Source organism: Dermacentor albipictus, chromosome 1 (assembly GCF_038994185.2).
Source record: "Dermacentor albipictus isolate Rhodes 1998 colony chromosome 1, USDA_Dalb.pri_finalv2, whole genome shotgun sequence".
NCBI lineage: Eukaryota > Metazoa > Arthropoda > Arachnida > Ixodida > Ixodidae > Dermacentor > Dermacentor albipictus.
The window spans coordinates 313,783,607-313,805,051 of NC_091821.1; the positions used below are offsets into that span (position 1 = coordinate 313,783,607).

The window sequence follows — 21,445 nt, forward strand, 5'->3', positions numbered from 1 at the left end:
ATGCTGTGAAGTGTTAGTTCTGAGCTCTTGAGATTGCCACTCTGCCTTGTGGAAAAGGACGGAGCAAGGAGGAACACTTTGAATTTCTCTCACATATTGCAACAAGTGGGCTGAGGGTTGTAAACATTCATCACACTGTGCAACAAAATCTTTAGTTTACTGTATTTGCATAGAGAATATTATCGTCCTACAAAAATGTATGCCTGGGCCTGGTTGCACTTCCTGTACTTATGACAACCATGACAGTTGTATTGCCCTTCATAGTTTGTACATTTATGTAGGCAACATAATGGTACTGTTATTCCAGATAACAAATTTTACTGGCACTATTTCATGTTTCATGGGAACTGTTGAGTTGTTGGCCAGGAGGACTTGAAGATAATTCAGCTAGCAATACTATTTACTGCATGCTGAGTTTTCACTTACCTTGGAGGTGGTGGTGGGGGGGGGGGGGGCACACAGAATTAGCGAGACACAAGCCAGCCTAGTGGAGCATCAAGCTGCATGCTTTTGCAACGGGCCATGTTATGCCCTTTGATTGGCAGCTTCCTTATTGTTTTTGTTGTTGTTGCATTTGCACTTCTTATTTTGCACCTTGGCTGCTGTTACTTGAGTGCTGTGACCCACTGAATGTTTTGTGCAGACAAAGCTTTCTTTCACTGGCATGGTTTTGTCAACTGCTGTTCTAAAATCCCAGCCAGCCTTGGGTAGCACTGAAGCCTTCCCCTGGACTCCTGGTATATGACTCCAGCACAGAAGTGAAAAGTTGTTTGAGACGCACAGTTGCTTGGAGTGGACGTTGTGTTGGGGTGCATATGACAGGCTGCACAAAAATATTGCTCGAAAGTTCAAAGGAAGCTGAATATGCTGTATGCCTTATCTGCATCAAGAAATGATACACCTCTGTTATTTAAGCATTTGGGCAAAGATATGTCGTTCTCCTTCATACCAGCTGTACTGCTGTGTATTGGCACTTCAATGATGCGTGCTCTGCTGACATTTTCTGTGCTACGCAAGACTACTAGTGTTGAAATCCAGGCCTGTATGTTTGGCTGGATATGAGGTGGGCATAAGCCGGCCTTGTTAGCACACCTCAAGGGCAAAACAGCTTGTTTAGACATCATAGTAGTGAAACAGTACAAAAGGCAAGGCACAGCATCGATGTGTCATTCTTCCTAGGAACCACTTCATGCCTTTGGCTTTTTGTGTTGACTTATCATAGGTAAAAAAAAAATCTTGTAACCAGTTGAGCATTTAGTTGCACTGACACAGCAGCAATTCCACAGCATGATACTACATTGCTACCAGTCTAGCGCACCCAGCAAGTGTTCTCTAACCTTGAGCATCTTGGGCTGGTAACTTTGTCAGCGTCTTGAAATGAAAGGTTCTGTTTTGCTTTGATTGCCCACTTTGGTTAGGCTCATGCTTGCTTCTTTTTCCTCCTTGTTCCGTCCTAATGGCCAGTGTTACCTAAGATCTCAATGTCTGGCTTGTACAGCGGTACGGGCTGTCAGGCTTGCCATTCGTAGGAGTGATGCTGTTCTTTGGTGTCGTACCGTATTTGTGCACATGTGATGCCAACCTCTGTGCACCTTGACCGGCACACGTTGTTGGAGGGAAGGCGGCATTGGATGTGCATAAATGCGGTACCTGCATGCCGTGTCCCTGGGCTGGCATGGGTGCCACCTCGGCCAGCAGGGGGAGGGGTGCTCTGCCGGCGGGCGGGTGCGTGTACAAACAAGAATGCTGTTTTGGCCGACCTTTTAATGATTGCTCTCTTTGTTTCTTTTTTTTTACTCCTTCCTTCCTCATTTTTGGTTCCTTTTCAACGCATTGCTGCTTGCTGCCATGCGCTGTGCCTACCCGCCATCCAAAAACAAAACCATCTGCCTCTGCATACTAATTTAGCCGGGCCTGGGAGATCCTTCCGCGAGCAAGAAGCGTCCCCGAGAGTCTGCAGATGAAGTTGTCCTGGTACTCTCCCCCTTAGAGCTTCTGCATGCGTGTCTTTTCTTGGCCTCTCCTACAGAGAGATGATGTGGAGGGCTGGTTTTGTGACGTGTTTGCGAGGACCAAAGAGGGCGACAAGGGACAGCAGAACGTGCATGGGCCCATGTGCCAGGGGCTGCTTGCACGGCTGCAGCCCATGCACCCACGCACAGGCTTGGGGTTGTGTGTGATTAACCCATGGCACCACTTGCATTGTGTCTGTGTGCTGCATTGGCTGCTCTCACTTGGGTGCATTCTGCTCGACTCCTCCCCAGCACACACTGTCCTTCCGGCTGGGCCTCGAAGGGAACAGTGTTTCAGCGGCGTCATGTCTTGCTTCTTTAAATCAAGCAGCTATACTAAATGACAATATGTGATGCTGTAGCTTTACGTTCAGAGCCATCAGCTGTGATGCGATAAAGTGCAGCAAGGCTTTGGGAAACCTTGAGGCAGGCTTTGTGGCAACCTCAAAGCATTAGCAGCAGATCTGCTTAAGTTACACATGCTTGTAGTTAAATCATGAAAAACAGGTGCTTAGATCTCGCTCAGCTCCCATTCCGTGTTAGCAGCTCTTAATCCAAATCACTTGTTGAGAGAGGTGTATCGTTTACAAAGGTCTGTGCTAACTAGCAATTCTTGCTTGACTTGCATTGCAAAGATGTAGGCTGTTTTCCTGTCATACTGAGTAGTGTGCATTTTCAAAATTGTGTGCTGCTACTGCATTCCCTCAGTCGCCCTCTTTGGTTTTGGATGCAACCGCACGCGAACCATCTGCGTGGTGAACACCTTGCAGTAACTTGCACATTGACAGGGGCATGCTTCTGCTGGTCCTGCGAATGACACTTGCACTGAGCATGAGAGGAGCAACTTGTAATATTGGAAAATGTGAATGTTGCTGGTTGAATGCCATGGTAGGCATAATATTTTCCATTTCTCTCTATTTTTTTTTTTTTTTTGCCATAAGGATGCTGACATGAGAACTGAGCTAATTGGTGATCATTCATTATGAGTATGGTAGCACAAAACAACATGAGGGCAAGGATGGAAACATAATGGGGGCTTGTCTGGTTTCTTTTCTTGTCCTTGTCTTGTCTTGCACCATTGTACTCATAGTAAGGATGCCGACTTAAGAAGCTTTAGCTCGGGGTCTCCTATCTAAATACATGGGAAAATAGAAATCGCTTTCTTGGCAACAAGTGCACCAAATTTGATAAGGTTTGTTGCATTTAAAAGAAAAAGTTAAAATCTAGTGACTGGTGGAAGTGGATTTTTTGTTTAGGCTGGTGATTTTTCAATAAAGATTTTCCTAAATCACAAATTTTGAGATAATGAATATATAAAGTTTACAACTATGTAACTCAGCAATGAAAAACGATATCTCAGTTCTTTAACTTGAATTTGATAGCACATCTGAAGTGAACATACTTGATGTATTAAACATGGTTAACAAATTCACCGCTAATATGTAACTAGCACTTTGCAAAACCTTCGTATACATTGTACATTGTAACAAATTAACCTAAGATGTGAACTATATCGAATTTGTCTGCTTTGGATGTTCTGATGGATGCAATTTACAGAATGGTGATATGTTTTTGTAAACCTCAGGCTTCAACTTCTTTAAGCACATAATTATGTAAAAATTCTTGTCAAAAAATGCAGGCCATAAAAAAAATTCTACTTCCAACAGTCACTAGAATTTAACCTTTTCTCTGAAATGCAGCAAATTTCATTAAAATTGGCCCAGGGGTTATCTCAGAAAAGCATTTCTGCATTTTACATGTATTTGAATAGGTCGCGGCATAGTTGAGGCTGAGCTAAAGCTTCCTCTTAAGCTTATATCTGGACAAGTCTGTTCACTGGGGCAGCAGAAACATGTGCCATCGTATAGTTCAAAGGTGTCTGCCAAGTAGCTGAACACTGTGTGTCGGTTGTTGTGTTCAACCAGGTTGGAGTGGCTGTGATGTTGTGAGGGCGCTGTGCACGCAGGTATTGCCATTTCGCAGACATGCCTTGCTCTGTGTAAATTAGTGGCAGTTGTAGTCCTTTTTTTTTATCATCTCTTCGTTTTGGTTCAATATGTTGGCTGAACTGACTATCAAATACACATATTATTTTGAATAATTACATTAGTTCTTTTTCATACTCTGTGCTAGTTCTCTAGAATTAAATAGCAATTGTTTCTAACAGTGCCTTTAAGAGAGCTCTATGAATCAAGCCAGCATGAATGCATAACAACAGACCTTACTCTTTGGTAAGCAGGGAAGAGAAAGGCCTTTCAGTTCTCACTGCTTCAACTAGCGCTAACTTGAACTGAGCTCATCAGCAACCAGCAAATCATTTGTAAGTTACTGGTTTGGAAGCACGGAATATACAGAAAATGACAACATAATACTGTGATGGATCATGAGCATTCCTTTATGCAAAATTTACACTTTGTGCAAGCTTTTCCGTTCACATAGAAAATGCAGAGCAAGCTATGTATAGCTTGTACATTCATATTTCTTCCATGTATGTTGCATTCTACCATTCTGTATGTTCTGTGCCTCTGATTTGGTGGTTAGAAATCACTAGAACACTTAAAGGGACACCAGTGCATATCACTAAATCAGTTTAGACTGGTTAGGCATTCTTTCAAACCCCTAATTTCATCAGTTCAGCTGAAGAAGGTTGCTACCAAAAAATAAAAATGAAGCCCAATAAGCTTCCTCCCTTTCTTGAATTTTGTGCCGAAACTTCAGTGTCTGAACAAGCATGACATCACAACTTCAAAAGCATTTTTGGCACTTTGGCTATTTTTATTGTTAAAAAACACCCCCTTCCCCCCCTAAAAATAAAGCTGAGTTGTAAAATGGTTCCTATCTATAATTCCTGTAAAATGCAATATAGTACTTCCTTGCCGATATAAAGTTAGATAGACCGAAGCAGGCGCTGTCAAAACTCGTGAGCTCGCAACAAGCTAGTGCGGTAATATCGGGACGGTGTGGTCACCCATCATTTTTGTTTTGCATCTATTCTGGCCTATCAAGCCTAGTAACATAAAAAGAGTGGTTGTTTTGCTATTGCAAAACTGCAATTTATAACTGCAGCTTAATTGATTATTCCTTTAGGGCCCCTTTAAATTCAGAAACAATATTTTTGATCATATGGCGTTTTTCACTGGTCGATCTGGAGTGGCCGCCGAAATCCTCGAGCGAGCGCTCGGGTTTCGCGAATCCGAATCGGCCAGCGGAGCGCAAATATGCTCCGTGGGGGATCACACAGGAAGTCCGCGTGCCTGTCGCACAAACCGGTTCCGGAAACCATGCCCGACTTCTCCTCTGTACGTTTCCATGGCAACCAAACTCACCGTTCCCCGTGCGTAATTTGACCATGGCAATCGCAGAGTCCGTCATTTCCATGTCGCGCCCGCAAGGATTATGCATGGACAACGTGTATAGAAGGCTTCGTACAGCACCTGCGTCACCTAGTAATCGCTGTCGTCCGAGCTCTCATCGCTAAACGCGAGCTCTGCAGCAGCAGCGAACGCAGCCATTTCGCGAAGCAACACAATGTTGTGCGTACCAACTGGTACCGATTTCGCTTAAAGACGGAAGTGACGCGAGCTATTTCCGCCCGAATCCGCGCCTCGGCGGCGGAGCAAGTGAGAGCGATCCGGCGCGGAGCAAGTTGATCCGAAACGACCAGTGGAACGCGCGAACCCGCTCCAGATCGACCAGTGAAATTCGGATTAGGTGCCGCGGAGCAAGAAATCCTGCTCCGAATAGACCAGTGAAAAACGCCAATAGATTATCTTTTCCTTCTTGTCCACTGGTAGCAAACCAGTGCTGTGCCTGCATCACATATTGGCTAATAACCAAAATGTCTTCAACTTATATTTGCCCATTAACAGTTCAGAAATGGCTTAGCAATAAAATAGGATGTAGGACTGCTTCATTTCGTGCGCATCTTGTAATATCTGGAAGCATGCATGCTGGACACCTGCCAAGGAAGCACTGGCTGCTGCGTCCATGCAGCGCATGCATGAAGGCACAAGAAGACAAACTTATTAAACCTGTTAATTACTGTGTGCAGATAAAAGCATAAGCTAAAATCAGTGTAGATGTCATAGAGCCTACATTGAGCTTCTTGTTCACGAGGCAAATGAACAGACAGCGCAATTTGTTGTGGGGCATACGGCTCACTTATGCAAAACTAGTATATCAAGTTAAATCTTGTTTGAGACACTTGTTGTGTAAACATAAAACTACTTGAGGTCAAATTTTGCAGTCAAACACTAATGCATGTTCATATTCTTGACAACATTTATCATAGTTGGGTTGCACCCCTTTCTTATCAGTCAGCAGGAGGTTGCTTTCATGCACACTTTTTATTGGCACAGGTTTAAATGTGGCAATCATGCACGTTTATCGTGCACATTGCCAATGCCATGTTAACAGGCCAGTATGTTATACAGAATCTAGAGTGGCTAAAAGTTGCTAAATCAATAGCCAAGTGTGAGGAAAAAGTATGTGCATGGGCTGGTTATATTAGAGAACTCTGTCTTTGTCCTTGTGGCAGACTTTCACCACATTTACTTCTCTACTACTTGTATTGTCTTCTTGTGTTACATTTTGAATGCATTCGTTTCCCTGAAAATGGTTATGTAGGGCGTCCTATGCGTGGCCCTTGTGGCAAGAATAGTTTGGGTCGACGAGAGGACAAATCCACAGGCAGGTACTCGGCAGGCAATTGTCTTGCCCAAAGACGCATGCTGTAGCCTTTAGCCGTTAAATAATTAGGCAAAAAGACAAACCTTCAGTTACCCGTTCTGCTAGGCTGCAGCTGCTCGGCTTAATTAGGCAAAGCCTGTGATAGCTGCAGCTAACTTTTGGGTCTACATCCTAAACAAGCTTCGTTGTCTACTATTTCTTTTTGTAATGGAATGTAAGAATGGTGCACCTGAGCACAGTGGAGTCAGTCTGTGCAATGTTGCTGTTCGTAATTATAAACCAGGCTTAAAGAAGAGCATGGACACAGGTACAAATGCACAGTCAGAAATGTACACACAAGCGCTAGGTAGCTGCACTTCAATTTTCAGACCAGGTTCGAATATAGCAAATATGCTGCAGCTCCAACAGCATAAAAAAAACAAAAAAAAAAACAAATCAAGAATGAAACAGTGAATAGAAGGTGATGGGGTGCTTATGTGCCACCACTGAAATTGGCCACTAGTGTGCACAAGCAGCAACAAAAGCAGAAGGCTGACCCATGATGAAAGCAGCACATGTGCATGGAAGCCAAATCCACAGGATGAAGAAGCCAAAAATTATAGACATAAACATTAATCCAAAACGTTGCTCCGTCCCTTTCCCCTCCCCATCCCCCCTCTCCTTAAAAAAAATAAATAAATTTAGTAGGTTAATATCAGGACCACTGTAAATGATGTGGTTGCTATGCTTCTGTCACAGTGTTGCTGCCCTGAGTCATCATTACCACATCTGCTTGCACAAGACTTGTTTGACACCCAACAGACTGTCTATGAGGTGTTTAGGCCTAACATTGTGGCAAGTAATCAGATTTATTTCAATTTTCTCATGCATGATAATCAGCTGCAGTGTGCTTGCTCACAATATGGCCAAAGCCTCTTGTGGCTTCTTGTGGCCAAAGTGCTATTTATTCATTTAGGTGTTCTCTTGAGCAGCAACAAATGATAGGCATGAGGGTGTCGCATATATTTTTAGGCCAGACATCATTCCGTGTTTTGCAAATGTGGGCAGGTGTCATGTCACATATATGGTCCATGCCTCTTGTGCCTTCTAGTCCAGCTTACTTCTAGTGCGGCCTGGAAATTGGGCATTGATGTGTCACGTGCCACCAGCGCACTTCGTGCAACGAATTCATTCAGGCGCAGATTGCTAGTGTCCTATTCAGTCAGTGCAACCATCAGGCCCACCTTACAGAATACTTATAAATTCATGGTTGAGAGCCCTGGATCTGATCTCGAAGCTGCAGTTTCCTAGGTCACAGGATATGGTCAGACAAAAAAGAGATCTCATTTTGTCCTAGTTTGAGAATGTATTTATCAAAGGAACTATTGCTATACTAGACTATCTTGTGATCTCCATTGAATTTAATTTTATTGTATAGACATTGTTTTGAAGTGATATTCATATCCTCATGTTTAGTTTTCATCCATCTTCTGGTTTGAGCTTTTATGCAGATGTGCTGTATTCTTTGCTATAGCTAGATTGTCCTTCTGCTTTTGTCATTGCTAGTGTGCATAAGCTACTCAGTTCATTGACTAACATTAAGAATTTATTTTGTTTCCTTACACCTTGCTCTCCTTGAACAGCTATTTACTTTTCCAGTTTTTGCATGCATTCCACCTTTGTATGAAGATAGAATTGTTCGTAGTTTCCAAACGTTTGCCTCTTCAACTGTGCCTTTGTAACTATGTCCTTGTCCTTCCTTGTGCCACACTTTTAATTGTTAGCTGTGAAACATCCAACCCAAACCAGGATTGTCACTGCAACCTTGCTGCATTGTGCTATCTTTTAAAGGCAAGTAGTTTCCAGTGTAGCTTGCACAGAGTTTGTGTAGGAGCATATGGGTTATGTCTCAGTGGAATAAATCGCAGCAATATCAGCGCATTATGAAGTTTGTTAATTCATGACATGCTTTTGTTGTGTTGAAACATTTTCCACTAAATATTTGTGGGCAAATTCCATCTCTTTTATTTTAGTTAACACATCTTAGCAATAGTTTTTTTTTAAGGCTCCTCTAGGCACATGTTGGTGGCAATATGATTTGTTTGACATGTACAAATTTTAATTAATTGGAAAGACAATGCAAAATTTTTTACTGACGTATACATCCATGAAGCTTACAGCAATTCTTTATATATATATATATATATATATATATATATATATATATGATCTTGATGGGCAGGCAGTTTTGTCATCGTTTATAGCTTTTTCTTGGTATACAAGAGTTGAATAATCATGTATATTGGGCACTCTTTATTCATACACCACTATATAGGGAGCTTTTCTTGTGAAAAGTGCTTGGTGTTGTTTTTTAGAGGCTTGACTTTTGTCAATAAATAACTGCAGTATTCATAATAAAACAATCTGTTTTTATGAAGTAGGTGAGTCTCGTTCATTTAATGTAGGAGATATTCGATGAGGACATTGTTAATCTATCTAGTGATAACAATACGGTATGCATTGACAATGTGCCTTAGGAAATGGAATTTGAAAATTACAAAATTACAATTACAGATACGTAGGTCGCTGTCTGATGGCACGAGTAATGATGTCGTAGTGGAGTGGAGACAGCGCCTGCTTGGCACACACATTAGGCAGGCGGGTAGCGTGATGTGATCATTCACATCACACAGTGGAGACAACACTAGCTTGTCACACACACGCACACTGGTTGAGCCTCGCAGTGCAATCACAATGAATGTCTCAATACATTTATTTCACAAGGAAAGTTATTGCTTATTGCTAGACATAGAAAATGATTCCCCAATGGTATCTGCCCAGTTTTCTTCTTTCTTTATTTTAGGGGGAGGGGGTGGAAGAGCTGCTTGAAGCACTTCTAAAACTTGAAGTTCATGCTAATCTCTGGTTGAAAGCATTGCCATGAAGCATGAAAGCCTTGTCATTGGAGGCTTGTAAAAAGTGCCTATGTGAACCTTCTTGCACATTACTCAGCAGAAACATTTTTCTAATTGTTAGAGGCAATCTGTAGTAAGTGCTTATGATATACCCATGAAGTGCCTGAAGTACTGATTGCATTGTGCATAGAAGACATGTTATGGCTATACTCCCCAGTGCCACTGGAGCACTCAAATTCACAGGCATGTGCACGTGCACACATGCAACATACACATGTGTGCATGTGCATCTTTTACTACATGCAATACTTATAGCTTCACATAGTGCAGCAGCATGCCTAACTTGCTCATATTTAAGACCATTATGTGAGGACATTTTAAAATAATTGTACAAAACCTTGCTTTTTTTTTTTTTTTACACTCGGCTAGAACTTGTGGAACAGAAATGAGTAAGTGGGTAATACAGTGCCGACTTGTAACCTTTTGCTGGAAGTTGTTGAGAGGCAACTTTGCCTTGCAACTGTCCCTATTAATACATAACCTTTGCTCCGCATCTATTGAACACATTTGAATTAGGTTTGGTGCATTTAAAAGAGAAACTAAAATCTATCAACTGGTAAGAACAGGTTCTTTATTTATGTCCTGAATTTCCTTGTGAAAATGCCAGAAATCGAAAGTCATCATTTTGTAATTCACAGTGAAAACGGGTATCAATGTGCTGTAAATTACATCACTTGCATACCTGCCAAGTCTTCCAAATTTTTCTTAATGCTTATGAACCTAGGCTTGTTTTGCAATTTTATGAATGTTGCATGAAGTTTTACGAAAAATTATTTTTGCTTGCAATAATGTATCGCACGTCAGTCTCCATACCTCCTGTTGCAAGTCTTATGATGGTGAAAGGATGCAAGAGGGATACTCCCTTCAAGGAAGTTTATATGAGCAAGTTCTTGAAGCAGGTGAAATCGGCAACAGCTAAGTCACTGAAAAGGTAACTGTGACCCAGAAACAGTTTGTTGCTTGTCGTTATTTGCTGTCCCAAGAAGTTTGCTGCTGATGCTCGGTACGCTGTATAAACTTATATCTTTGTTACTCAAGTGCTAATGTATCTTAGAAAATATGTGTGCTCAGGGCAAGTGTTAAAAAAAGCAGTTTGTGAAGCAAGAAAATAGACTGTTATTATGGTTGCCAGGAGACAGCACCAGAGGGCTGGTGATATTGTAAGAAGGGGAAGGGGGACATTACAAGGGGAAGAATAGAATGCAGATATGAGTTGGAAAGATGAGTTAGTGTGGGGGGGTATGCTCTGCATGAGGCTAGGGCTGAAGGCCAGCTCTGGATCTAACCGCACACAGTTGTTCCGTGGTACTCCCCAATCCGTAGCACGTGTAATCTCAGCTATGTTGGGTTCAGGCAAATAAAGCAATCAGCACTGTCAACTCTAACACCGTTTATTACTATAAGCAGTAAGGAACACTTGCATAGGGAAGCCCACACTGTAATAAGTGATAAATAGGCTTGACTCGTTGCGTGTGATAGTCAGGAAAATGAGGTTATGCATGGGTTGCAGCACGGGGTGCGAGAGAGAGCAAGTCTCCACTGGTGATGCTATTTTTATACCTTTTTTACCTTTGTGAGGGGAATGTCCTCCTTGTGCATCAGATAGCTTTCTCATGAGTCGGGGGAAAGGGTGCGTCGAGAGAGTGAATGAGAATTGCAGTGGGTGTAGTGCGCCTCTAGTGTGTGTGCCAGCTTTCAATGCATTCGCAATGTGTGAACGCGGCAATGTGACTACGCGGGAGGGAATGGACGCGTGTGCTCCCCACAAGTGATAGCGAAGGTGTGTGTCATCTTAACTCTGTCTTCTAATTTTTTTTTAAATAAAATAAATAACCACAATTTAATGACCCATAATGCTTATCTATTGCAAAAGCTTTGACAATTTTGTGGCCCAGTTGGTCTTATTCTATAACGGGATGTTTAAATGTAGCCATGATATCATTGAAAATGTTGCAGAAGATTTCTTGCACATTTTGTGTCAGCAATCTATTGGTTTTCTGAAGAAAAAAAAAAAGACTTAAGAGCTAAATGGCACTCTCTCTTGCTATGATCAAAAAAACTTTTGTCCTATATATATCTACTTTTTATTCTTGCTTGCCCATATTACCCAGCCCTCCAGTTTACATTCAGCAGCCCATATATCCCTGGTCAGCCCACCTAGTGCTGGCTTCTGGCGGTCTTCATCATAGTTGATCCTTCTGCTTATTGTCTTGCTGCCTGACACAACTTTGTCGTTCTCCTTCCTTTGTATTTTGAATTTCTTCGAATAAAATGTTGCAAGTCGGCCATTACCCATGTTCTACAAGTTCTGCCTGTAGAAATACTTGATCAGAACCAACAAGCTCAGCTTCACCCTGTTCTCACCCGTTTATTTGGCTTATTTATACCTACATCACGTGCCTGGCTTGTTCATCCATATCAGCTTGCAGTCATACAAGGGTCGCACCTCTTCAAAGAAATCCGTTTGCTGCATTATATATATATATATATATATATATATATATATATATATATATATATATATATATATTATGAGGCAAATGAGAACTGCTGGCTTCATTCAACTAGTGGTTTCTTGATGATGCCTACAGTGCTATGGATGTGCGTTTTGTTGGCTATTAATGAGCCATTAATTTTACTGAATTTGGGCCCAGTCTTTGCTGATGTATGGGGCCTCAGAGTTATAGCTCAATTTTGTTTGATACGTACACAGTTGTACATAGCCATTGAAGTTATACTCATGTCTGCATAGGCTAAACTGGCCCTGCAAAACAGCCTGGCAAGAAAGTATTGTCTGCTCTCGGATTAGTAGTGATGTTTGATTGGATTGAAACAAGAATTCGCAGGCGAGTTCACCGTACCTAGGCGGCCAAATAAACAAGCCCTTGCAGCAGGCAGGGGCCCGCTTGTCCAGCTAGCTGTGTGCGCATAATGGGCTTTGCCGCTGGCTGTGCACAAGTCCTTGTTGCACTCTGTTATGTGCTTGGCTCACCTGCGTGCACGCGCCTGGCCATTGTGGCACAGCGCATTTTCTGCACCTGACCCCTGCCCCCGGCCCGTCTTTTGTGTTGTTGCACACAGGCATTGCCCGGTCTTGTACCTTACACAAAACGCCCTGCCCTCGATAAGAGCGGTGTGCCTGTGTACCAGCCCAGCGCCACAGCGTACCAGCAGGCCCTGGCTTTACAGATGCAACAGCCCTTCGTGCCTGTCTCGTGTGAGTAGTCGCCTAGCACGCTGTTTTGTCCTGCTTTTGCTAAGCACTTAGTTACTTGTGAGGCGTTGCATGCAACCCAGCGTAAGCTCTTAGTGCTGTCCCTACCCCCCAAAAATTAGTGGCCGTAGCCACCTACCGTTTCCATTTACACCACCTGGACTTTTCACCAAAACAGCACATGTCCGATTTTTCATCAAAGGGAACATGTCTGATGAGCCATCTATCCATTATTTGGCCAAATGGTGCTATGTGTTGTTCAGTTCGCTGTTATTGTGAGATTGAATGTAAGGGAAGATGGAGACTTGGTGACCTAGCACATCTTCCTTTGTTTACAAATATTTTGTTTAACGCTGCTGGCCCTCTGAATACCTAAAACATTGCATGGAAGGGGTTAGAAATAGTACAAATCTCTATATGCCGACTGCTGCTGCCTGACTGTTAATCTTTGCACTGTTCTTGCATGTATTCCTGGCTTCTTTGCTGCTTTTTCATGCTAAGTCACTGCTGACAACTGTAATGTTTTCTTTCTTCTATAGTGTTTGAATCAAGAATAGCCCTCTGATAATTTGCAATGCTGCAAGTAGTACTGCACATTCCTCATGAGTTATCATCTCATATTGTCTATAGATGTTCTCTATAGGTACTCCTAAAATACCATATGTGCTACATGCAGATATGTTTCTAAATTGCCATATTGGCATGGTACTCTTAGTAGTGTCTTTATCAAGATTTGAAACATGCAATAAATCTATTGTTTTTTCAACATGTCTTAACGGTCACCAGGAAACCCTAAATGTGCACGCACGCACACGTGTGCACACACACGCACACACACATGCACACCCACACGAGCATGCTTAATGGCATGTAGCAGCAATAGCTAAGTTTGCACATTTGCATGAAGTTCCATTTATATGAAGCACCATCGGCATTAACTCTTTCATCACCACACCTATAGAAGTCGATCAATTTGAATGACGGTTTTTCTGCATGTTCTGATACATTTCTGTTGGAATTATTCTGCTAGCAACATAATGCGCTCTCCGAAATGATGACTGAACTCTTTAGCTATTTGTCAGACTCAAAAATTTTGGGCAGACTGGGGGAAACAAGAACGTTGAATGGAGGTATCGTATAGACTGGCCCTGCGTGCTCCTAGCACTTCAACAAAAAGACTCAAAATTTGCGTTTCAGTCGATTCGACAAGATAATTTTTAAACGACAGCAGCAGCGAAGAACAGAAGCTTGTCTTGGTTTGCCGTTTTGTTGGTCACGTATAGGCTTCTTTAACAATGCCTCAAACAGCAGTAGTGCTCATGAGTGCATTGTTATTTTGAAAATTGTGTTCGAGTAATATCAAGTGCAACTTTATTCTACTCCCCATGGGTTGCTTTTATCCATCAGTGCTTCGACAGCGTATGCACAAATTACTATGAGTGATCCTCCCCTTTGTGTATGGTTTTCACCCACACGAGCATGCAGTCGATTACAGACTGATCTTCAACCGAAGCTTGACTAGCTATCTAAGCTCTTACATTTTGTACACTGCTTGTTCATGTGCCCTTATTAATTGCTGTACAATGTTGTTCAACATTCGACATCACTGTACAGCACTATGTGGGAACTGAACAATACATGTGGAGGCTCCAGTGCCAGCTGGAGCCTCCACATGCATTGCACACTACGCCACATGCATTACACCACATGCATTGCACACTACAGCACACTACAGCACACTACAGCACACTACAGCACACTACACCACTTTGCTTGCCCAGAAAAGCTGATCGAACGGAATAATCAAGTATGAGGAGGCTTCTGCATGCTTCCTGGCCTGACAACCATTGCTTGGTGAGCCTAAAGAATGCAGTAAAACACGAACCATGTGCCTGCTGCAATGAGTAAAAACAAAAGCTCCCTCAACAGCAGCAACTTACGTGCTCTCACATTTGCAAAGCTACTGCTTTCCCGTATAGCATGGGCATCACTATGGCTAGTACTCATTCCAACAAATCTGCGTATAATAATGTTATTGCATGATCTGACTTCGAAAAATTGGGAACTAGTAACCGGCTGCATGTTTTATATATTTCAGACCTTTTCTTTTTTACTCTCAGTACTTAAACTAAAAATCGCAGATTATTACTTTCCTTTATGTTCCTTGAGGTGCTTCTTAGAAATTTCACATAAGAATTCTCAAAAATTGTCTGAGCAATCATCAAAACACCAGTAATTAGACTATAATTTGATGTATTGCAGTATATGTTGGGACTATTACATCTTGAAATAACATGTTAAAACATAAAAGCACCCAAAATTACCACATTTCTCGCGGTAGCAAAAGAGTTAGATTCATACTGTTTTTGCTTCCTCCATGTGACGCCAAGGCACACACCTGCAACTGTTGGCTGTGAATGCATGGCTCTAACTGCACCCGCTCCTCTCTCTCTCTCTCTCTCTCTCTTTCTCTCTGCCCCCCGCCCCCCCTGTCTCACCACCACTGTGCACCACCACCACCACTGGTCCCTCCCCAGTACCCACGATGCCCTCTGTCACTCTGGTATCCGCTGGTGTGGCTGCTGCTGCCCCTAACGCTGCTAGTGTAGCGTACTGTGACGACAATGGTCAGGTACTCACAGCCTTTCTTGGGCGATCACGCTGGACCGCATAGTAGGCGCACCTTAACTCTCAAGTCACTTTGCATGTGCCCACATTATTGCACACAATTTTATTTTATGAACATCCTGTCCATCATATCAATGCACTGCATGCCACAAAGTTTGTAATGGCACTGATTAAAAAGACTGCCTGCTTTGGACAGGCATTCTCTAAAAAAAGCTCGTCTGAGAATAGAAGTAAGAGAGGAGGTACTCTCATAAGCTTCAAGCCTGTCCTGTCATAGAGCTTGTATATCAGGTTGTCAGATACCAGTGCCTTGTTTATATATAGTGATGACATTGTATTTTCTGTGCTACTGATAGATTTTCACATATATTACTTCCTCTGAGCTGTAAACACATTGAGCGAATTAAGCTATCTGCATTGTCATGCTCGTGGATAAATTCAGTAATGTGTTAAAGCAGACGTTTCAGATGTTGGCAGACCGGAACATTGTGCTTGCATATGTGAGGCTGAAATAAGAAATTTACAAGTTCCTGTGTGTGCATCATCAACTAATCTGATGCACCAAAACTATAGGAAGGGTGTGACACACTGCATGCTGTGACAGAGGGAGCATTACTCTTGCTTCACTGAAATAGACAGTCACTTTCATCTAATCACTACAGTTACCTTATGCTAAGTGAAATACAGAAATCGTCATCACTTCTTACACAAGTCACCACTTTGTAAATCAGGGCTCAGAGCTCAGTTTCCAAAGGAAAAGGTTTTACTTGTGATTGAATGTTATGCTTAGTGCTCACACTGGTCCGTAAAGCCTATTGTCTGAAGCCTCATGTATCATATGTGCCTCCAAGATGTGTAATCATGTAAAATTTTACTTCCAATACTAAGTCATGCTTAGTGTTTTCACAACTTCATCTCATCTTGCCTGAAGCCTGTTGTGCATCATATGTCATAGGAAAGGTGGAAAAGACACAAAGGTGTGCATCAAAATTTTGGAAGCAACAAATCATTGTTCAGCTGAGTGGATGCTAGATGGTGCTATGATACTCTAGCAGAAGCTTCATTAAGGTGCAGATTATCTGCAGCTTGATAGTGCATGTTCTTTGACATCCACCTGAAGCAGCAAATGATGATCGATATCATGTACAGCCTGTTTCACACTTAAAGGAGAACTCTGAGCGCATTGCATGGTGATTCGGCGAGCGCTGGAGTCAGGTGGCAGCAGCAGCTCGCACAGGCACAGACGCTCGAGGTATTAGTCTTGAACCGCGTCATCTGCTACGGCGGCCTGTGCTGGCGGCATTATCGGTGTAAGCATGCTACTGTCAGAGGCAATGCGTGGATTTCATTTTTGCTGAGAGAACTGAACCAATGTTCTTTACTAAGCGCTGTAGGATGCCAACCTCTGAGCCTTCATTGGCCATAATGGGGTTCTACAAACTTCTTTTGATAACATGCTTCGTTTGTTCTTTCGAAAGGCCGGGGTAGTTAATGTGTGCACATATATTTCTTCACTGTGTGTACTACCGTAATGTGCAGCGACAAGGAAGAGACTCCAAAAATGTGTGTGCAACATGGCTCAGTCTTTCTTTGACGCGAAAGGAAAACAAAGCACTCAACAATAATATCTATGCGGGTCAAACATGATGAGACAAACAGATATGAACAAAGGAATGCTTTATGTTAAGACATAGAGCTGGAAGTGATTCTTCTCAGCAATAGGTCATTACACCGGACAGGCCCTGCCAGCCAGCGGGAAAACGCACGCATCATGCTCTGCACTTCACTTAGTATCTTGTCATGTCGCCAGTGGCAGCGGTGACGGTGATCATTATGGAAGGCAGTGAGGTGTAAAGCTAAGAAATATACATACACGTTGAAAAAAGAATATACATACGTGCACGCATTCAGTACCCCAGCTTTTCGAAAGAACAAACAAAGCATGTGGTTAAAAGAAGTTTGTAGAGCCCCATTGTCACCAATGAAGGCTCAGAGGTTGGAGTCGTACGACGCTTAGTAAAGAACATCAGTTCAGTTCCCCCAGCAACAATGAAATCCGCGCATTGCCTCTGACAGTAGCTTGCTTACTGACAATGCCGCCGACAAAGGCCGCCGTAGCAGATGATGCGGTTCAAGAGTAATACCGCAAGCGTCTGTGCCTGTGCGAGCTGCTGCTGCCATCTGACTCCAGCGGTCGCCGAATCACCATGCAATGCGCTCTGAGTTTTCCCGTAAGCGTGAAACATCCTGTACATCAGTGGCACCATGTGTAGGAAAGACAAAGTTGCTGTCACAAGTCCTTTCAATCTCAGTTTTAGGCAGACAGCCTTTAATTATTTTTTTAAAGGGACATTGAAAAATATTAAGTTAAACAGGATTGGTAGATTGCACTTTTCAAACACCAAGTGCTGTGAGTGGAGGATTGGTAAACCACGCAAAAGTAAAAAAAAAAAAAAAGCTAGTGGCGATGCCACCTTGAATTTCTTGCACCAGCCTTCTGTGACATTATGGACTAGCTAATTGTTTTCTGTCAAGGAAGGCGTATGTTGCATTCTAAAAGAACCAATCTTAAACTAGTAATTTTTTCTGCTTTAGTCTTAAGGCAAGTCAGTGAGAACTTGAATTTCAAATCTTCCATCTGAGTTTTGTATCAGTGGGAGAGATTTGGTTTGCATATATTCTGAGCTATTCACTGTATTACATCTGTGTGACATCATGACCCTTACCTGGGGAACTAATTTCTAATGCAGTATTATTGTACAGTCACCAGTTCTCAATCTGAATGTTGACGTGATGCTCGTGGGCTGATCCTGGAGGCACTGTGCTTAGAGGCATGGATGAGCCAGTCCAGATACCAGTGGAGTGTGTCCTTGTAAAAATTTGAATGTGATAGCATTGTACAGATAGAAACATAGCTTATAAGGAGATGTGTCCGCAGCAAAGTTACTGATGAGTTGAAAATGAGAGTGGAGAAGGAGCACAATAGTGGCTCTGAATTGTGGCAGCTGATCACACAAACACGAGGTGCGTACTGGACATGTTGGAACATGCCCTTGATGTCCTATCATCTGGTCACAGGCTAGTGGTGAATCAGGCACACATGGTTGAAATCAACAAAATAGGAATGCTGCACTAGAGTGTTGTCAGTCACCAAATGCCATACCCCAAGAAGGCTCTGTTCAAGGTGGAGGCGTTGATTGCAGTGGTAGCGAAATGCACAGTAAAGCGATGAGTGGCTAAAGCAGGAGAAAAAAAAAAAGAATAGAAGCATGAAACTGTGCTGCACTCACAGAGACAGACCCAACATATTAGTATATTGAAATCAGGCATTGTTTAATCCAGCATTTTGCATGTAGAGGATACAAGAAAGTAGGAAAAAAAAAAAAGCAAGGAGAGGTGCCAGCACCAGGAAGAAAGGAGTAGGAGTAGAGGTAATTGGTCACGAAGTGGATATGATCAAGTCGGCATAATTCACAGTGACCATGGACAGAGGAAGTTCATTGAATGTCAGTGGGTGGTCATAAAATGATTGAGGACCACAGTGCTGTTGCGTTGCAGTCACCTAGGTGTAGCATTAGAACCTGTGGGTTGTTTATTGACTGTGCCTTGCTGGCTTTTGGCACATATTTTCCTGGTGAGCTTTTGTTCTCATTTTCATGCCACATAATGAACATGGCTAAAGCTATACCTAGTTATCACTACGTAAAGCTGAGAAAGTGTGTAAGTACTGGTGATTTTAAAAGCTAGTGTAAAAGACCTGGACACAATGGAGATGAAAAGGACTACAATGATAGTTGTAATTTATATCGTCCTTTTCATCTCTTTTGTGCCTGCTTATGAAAACATAGTGCAGTTTTAAGTATTTGAAGTAAGTGGCAGTTATGTACTTATCATCATTATTGACTTAAATAATGTACTGGAGGGAACATCTCGCATAACCCTCAAAACCGTGGCGTATTTTTAGATGCATTTTCCATCTTGCAGTCAAAACTTACTCATGCTGCCCAGTTGATAGATTAACGTTGTCATTCATTTCAACTACCCGCAGTTCTTCCTGCACTAAAATCAGCATTTTTACTCTCCTGCTTCCGCATCCATTTCCACACATGCGTGTACAGTGGTCATGGAATGAAATGCAACAGGGAGCATTTAGTAGAACCCTGAATATCTGCAAGGTACTCGAGTGTACAATCTCATGTTGCTAGGAATCTGGTTACCAAAGGTGATGCAGACTGCGATCTAACTATACATGCCAAAATTACGTCGATGTGGCAGGAACCGCAGCTGGTGGAAACGAAAGTATGTCCATTAGTTAGCCCTAAATTGACACGTTTCACTCCATGAGCACTGTACATGAGTAGTGTTGCTGGGAGTTACAAGGTCCTGGTAATTTACTGCATGACAAAAATATATTTACTAATGTGTTGTCTTGTGTAGGTTTACAAACCTGATGAAACTGTCTTTTTGTGCTTTTGTTCTTCCAGTTACTGGACACCCTGCCGGTGTGCCGAGATTTTAAGTCAGGGCAGTGCAAGAGGCCCCAGTGTCGATATGTACACCTTGTTGAAGGTAAGCCATCCAAGCATTTACAGCAGGGTTTGGTTGGCCCTGTTGAATCACCTAAGCTGTGTTACTGGCAGTAGCTTGCTGCATTTCTTGCTGCAAACAAAGCCAGGATTTATCTTCATTAGTGCTCAGAATTGGCATGAAAGAAAGATGAGCATAGAAATGAATTTATTGTTATCTTGCATTTTGTCATATCTGTGCTTGAAGCTGCACTTGTGCTGCAAGTGCAATTCGCAAAGTATGTACATGCAAAAAGCCCTATTCTATAACTCTGGAATACAGGTGGTATTCCAAGACGGTGTTGTTTTCACCAAACAAACAAAGTTTATAGGGAGAGCTATGCTGGCTGGTTCTTAAGGCTTACTACATTTGCGAAGTTACATTAAGATACTGTATTTACTCACATAATTCTGGCATTCGCATAATGCTCGCACCCCTCACATTGCTCGATCATCAAAAATAAGATTTTTTTTTTCCTCGAGTAATCATCGCACACCCAAAAATTGCAGCAGCAGTCTGCTTGTTCCGGCCACTGATGATGATAGCGTATGACAGCCGAGCACCATCCCTGAAAACGCGCGAGGAGAGCCAACGATCGTGGATAAACTTGGTGCATGCAAGCTGACAGGAAATGCGTCATCTTCCATCACACGAAAGGTCGTGGGGGAATGGGCGGCGTTGTTCTCCGACAGCAACGGCGTATTTCGCAACCGCGCACATTGGAAACCGACGATCGCAGCTCAATCTCGTATGCGCAAGGAGGGAAGCGGTGGGGGGGGGGGGGGGGGGGGGGCAACATTATCTACACTCTCCAGCACCAACTGCCTACTTTACATGGCTGTGCGCAGTCGCGCAAAGCGATCTGCAGGCAGCTCATACCTCTGTGCGTGCAGTGTTCTCATCACTCAGTTGGCGTTGATGCAATAGCACGAAAGTTACTTCGCTCACTGCTACGCTTCCTCATGCCAGCGTTTTGACAGCATGTCTGCGGTCATCAAGTGTTGATGTGTTCAATTGTTAATTTAGTTAGTAAGCAAATATTTCCAAGTCTGTACAGCCAATAAGACTACTTTCCTTACTTTGGGTAGATGTCTACTAATTTGCTATCGCAATCGATTCTTTGCTTTTCGGGTGAAACTGAGTCTTTTGTTTTAGCACTTTGTACGTTCTCGCGATAAATCTCCCCGGCATAATTATCGCATCCGCAAACTTTGCATCGATTTTCCGCTAAAAAAAATGCGAGGATTATGCGATTAAATACGGTAGTGCACATGAGCAAGGCTATTTTTTCACTAATTTTGTCTTTGTTTACTGATACTCTTAAGTCTACTGCAAGTGTACATGGATCCTTCAGCTCAAGTGTGCATTGGTAGCATACTTGT

At 42.6% G+C, this 21,445-nt stretch overlaps 1 protein-coding gene across 22 annotated transcripts in view; it reads left to right on the forward strand.

Moving 5' to 3' along the window:
* mbl (muscleblind) overlaps positions 1-21,445 on the forward strand; it is an 86,483-nt gene that overhangs the window by 57,445 nt on the left and 7,593 nt on the right. For 8 of the 22 annotated variants that reach the window (XM_065435584.2, XM_065435548.2, XM_065435593.2 and 5 more), the window contains 5 exons: positions 1,909-1,974; positions 7,440-7,535; positions 12,737-12,872; positions 15,407-15,501; positions 19,982-20,066. In XM_065435584.2, the coding sequence (XP_065291656.2) occupies positions 1,909-1,974; positions 7,440-7,535; positions 12,737-12,872; positions 15,407-15,501; positions 19,982-20,066 (478 nt within the window). The remainder of the gene's footprint in view (positions 1-1,908; positions 1,975-7,439; positions 7,536-12,736; positions 12,873-15,406; positions 15,502-19,981; positions 20,067-21,445) is intronic. The other 14 variants (XM_065435674.2, XM_065435602.2, XM_065435654.2 and 11 more) reach the window with 6 other exon arrangements.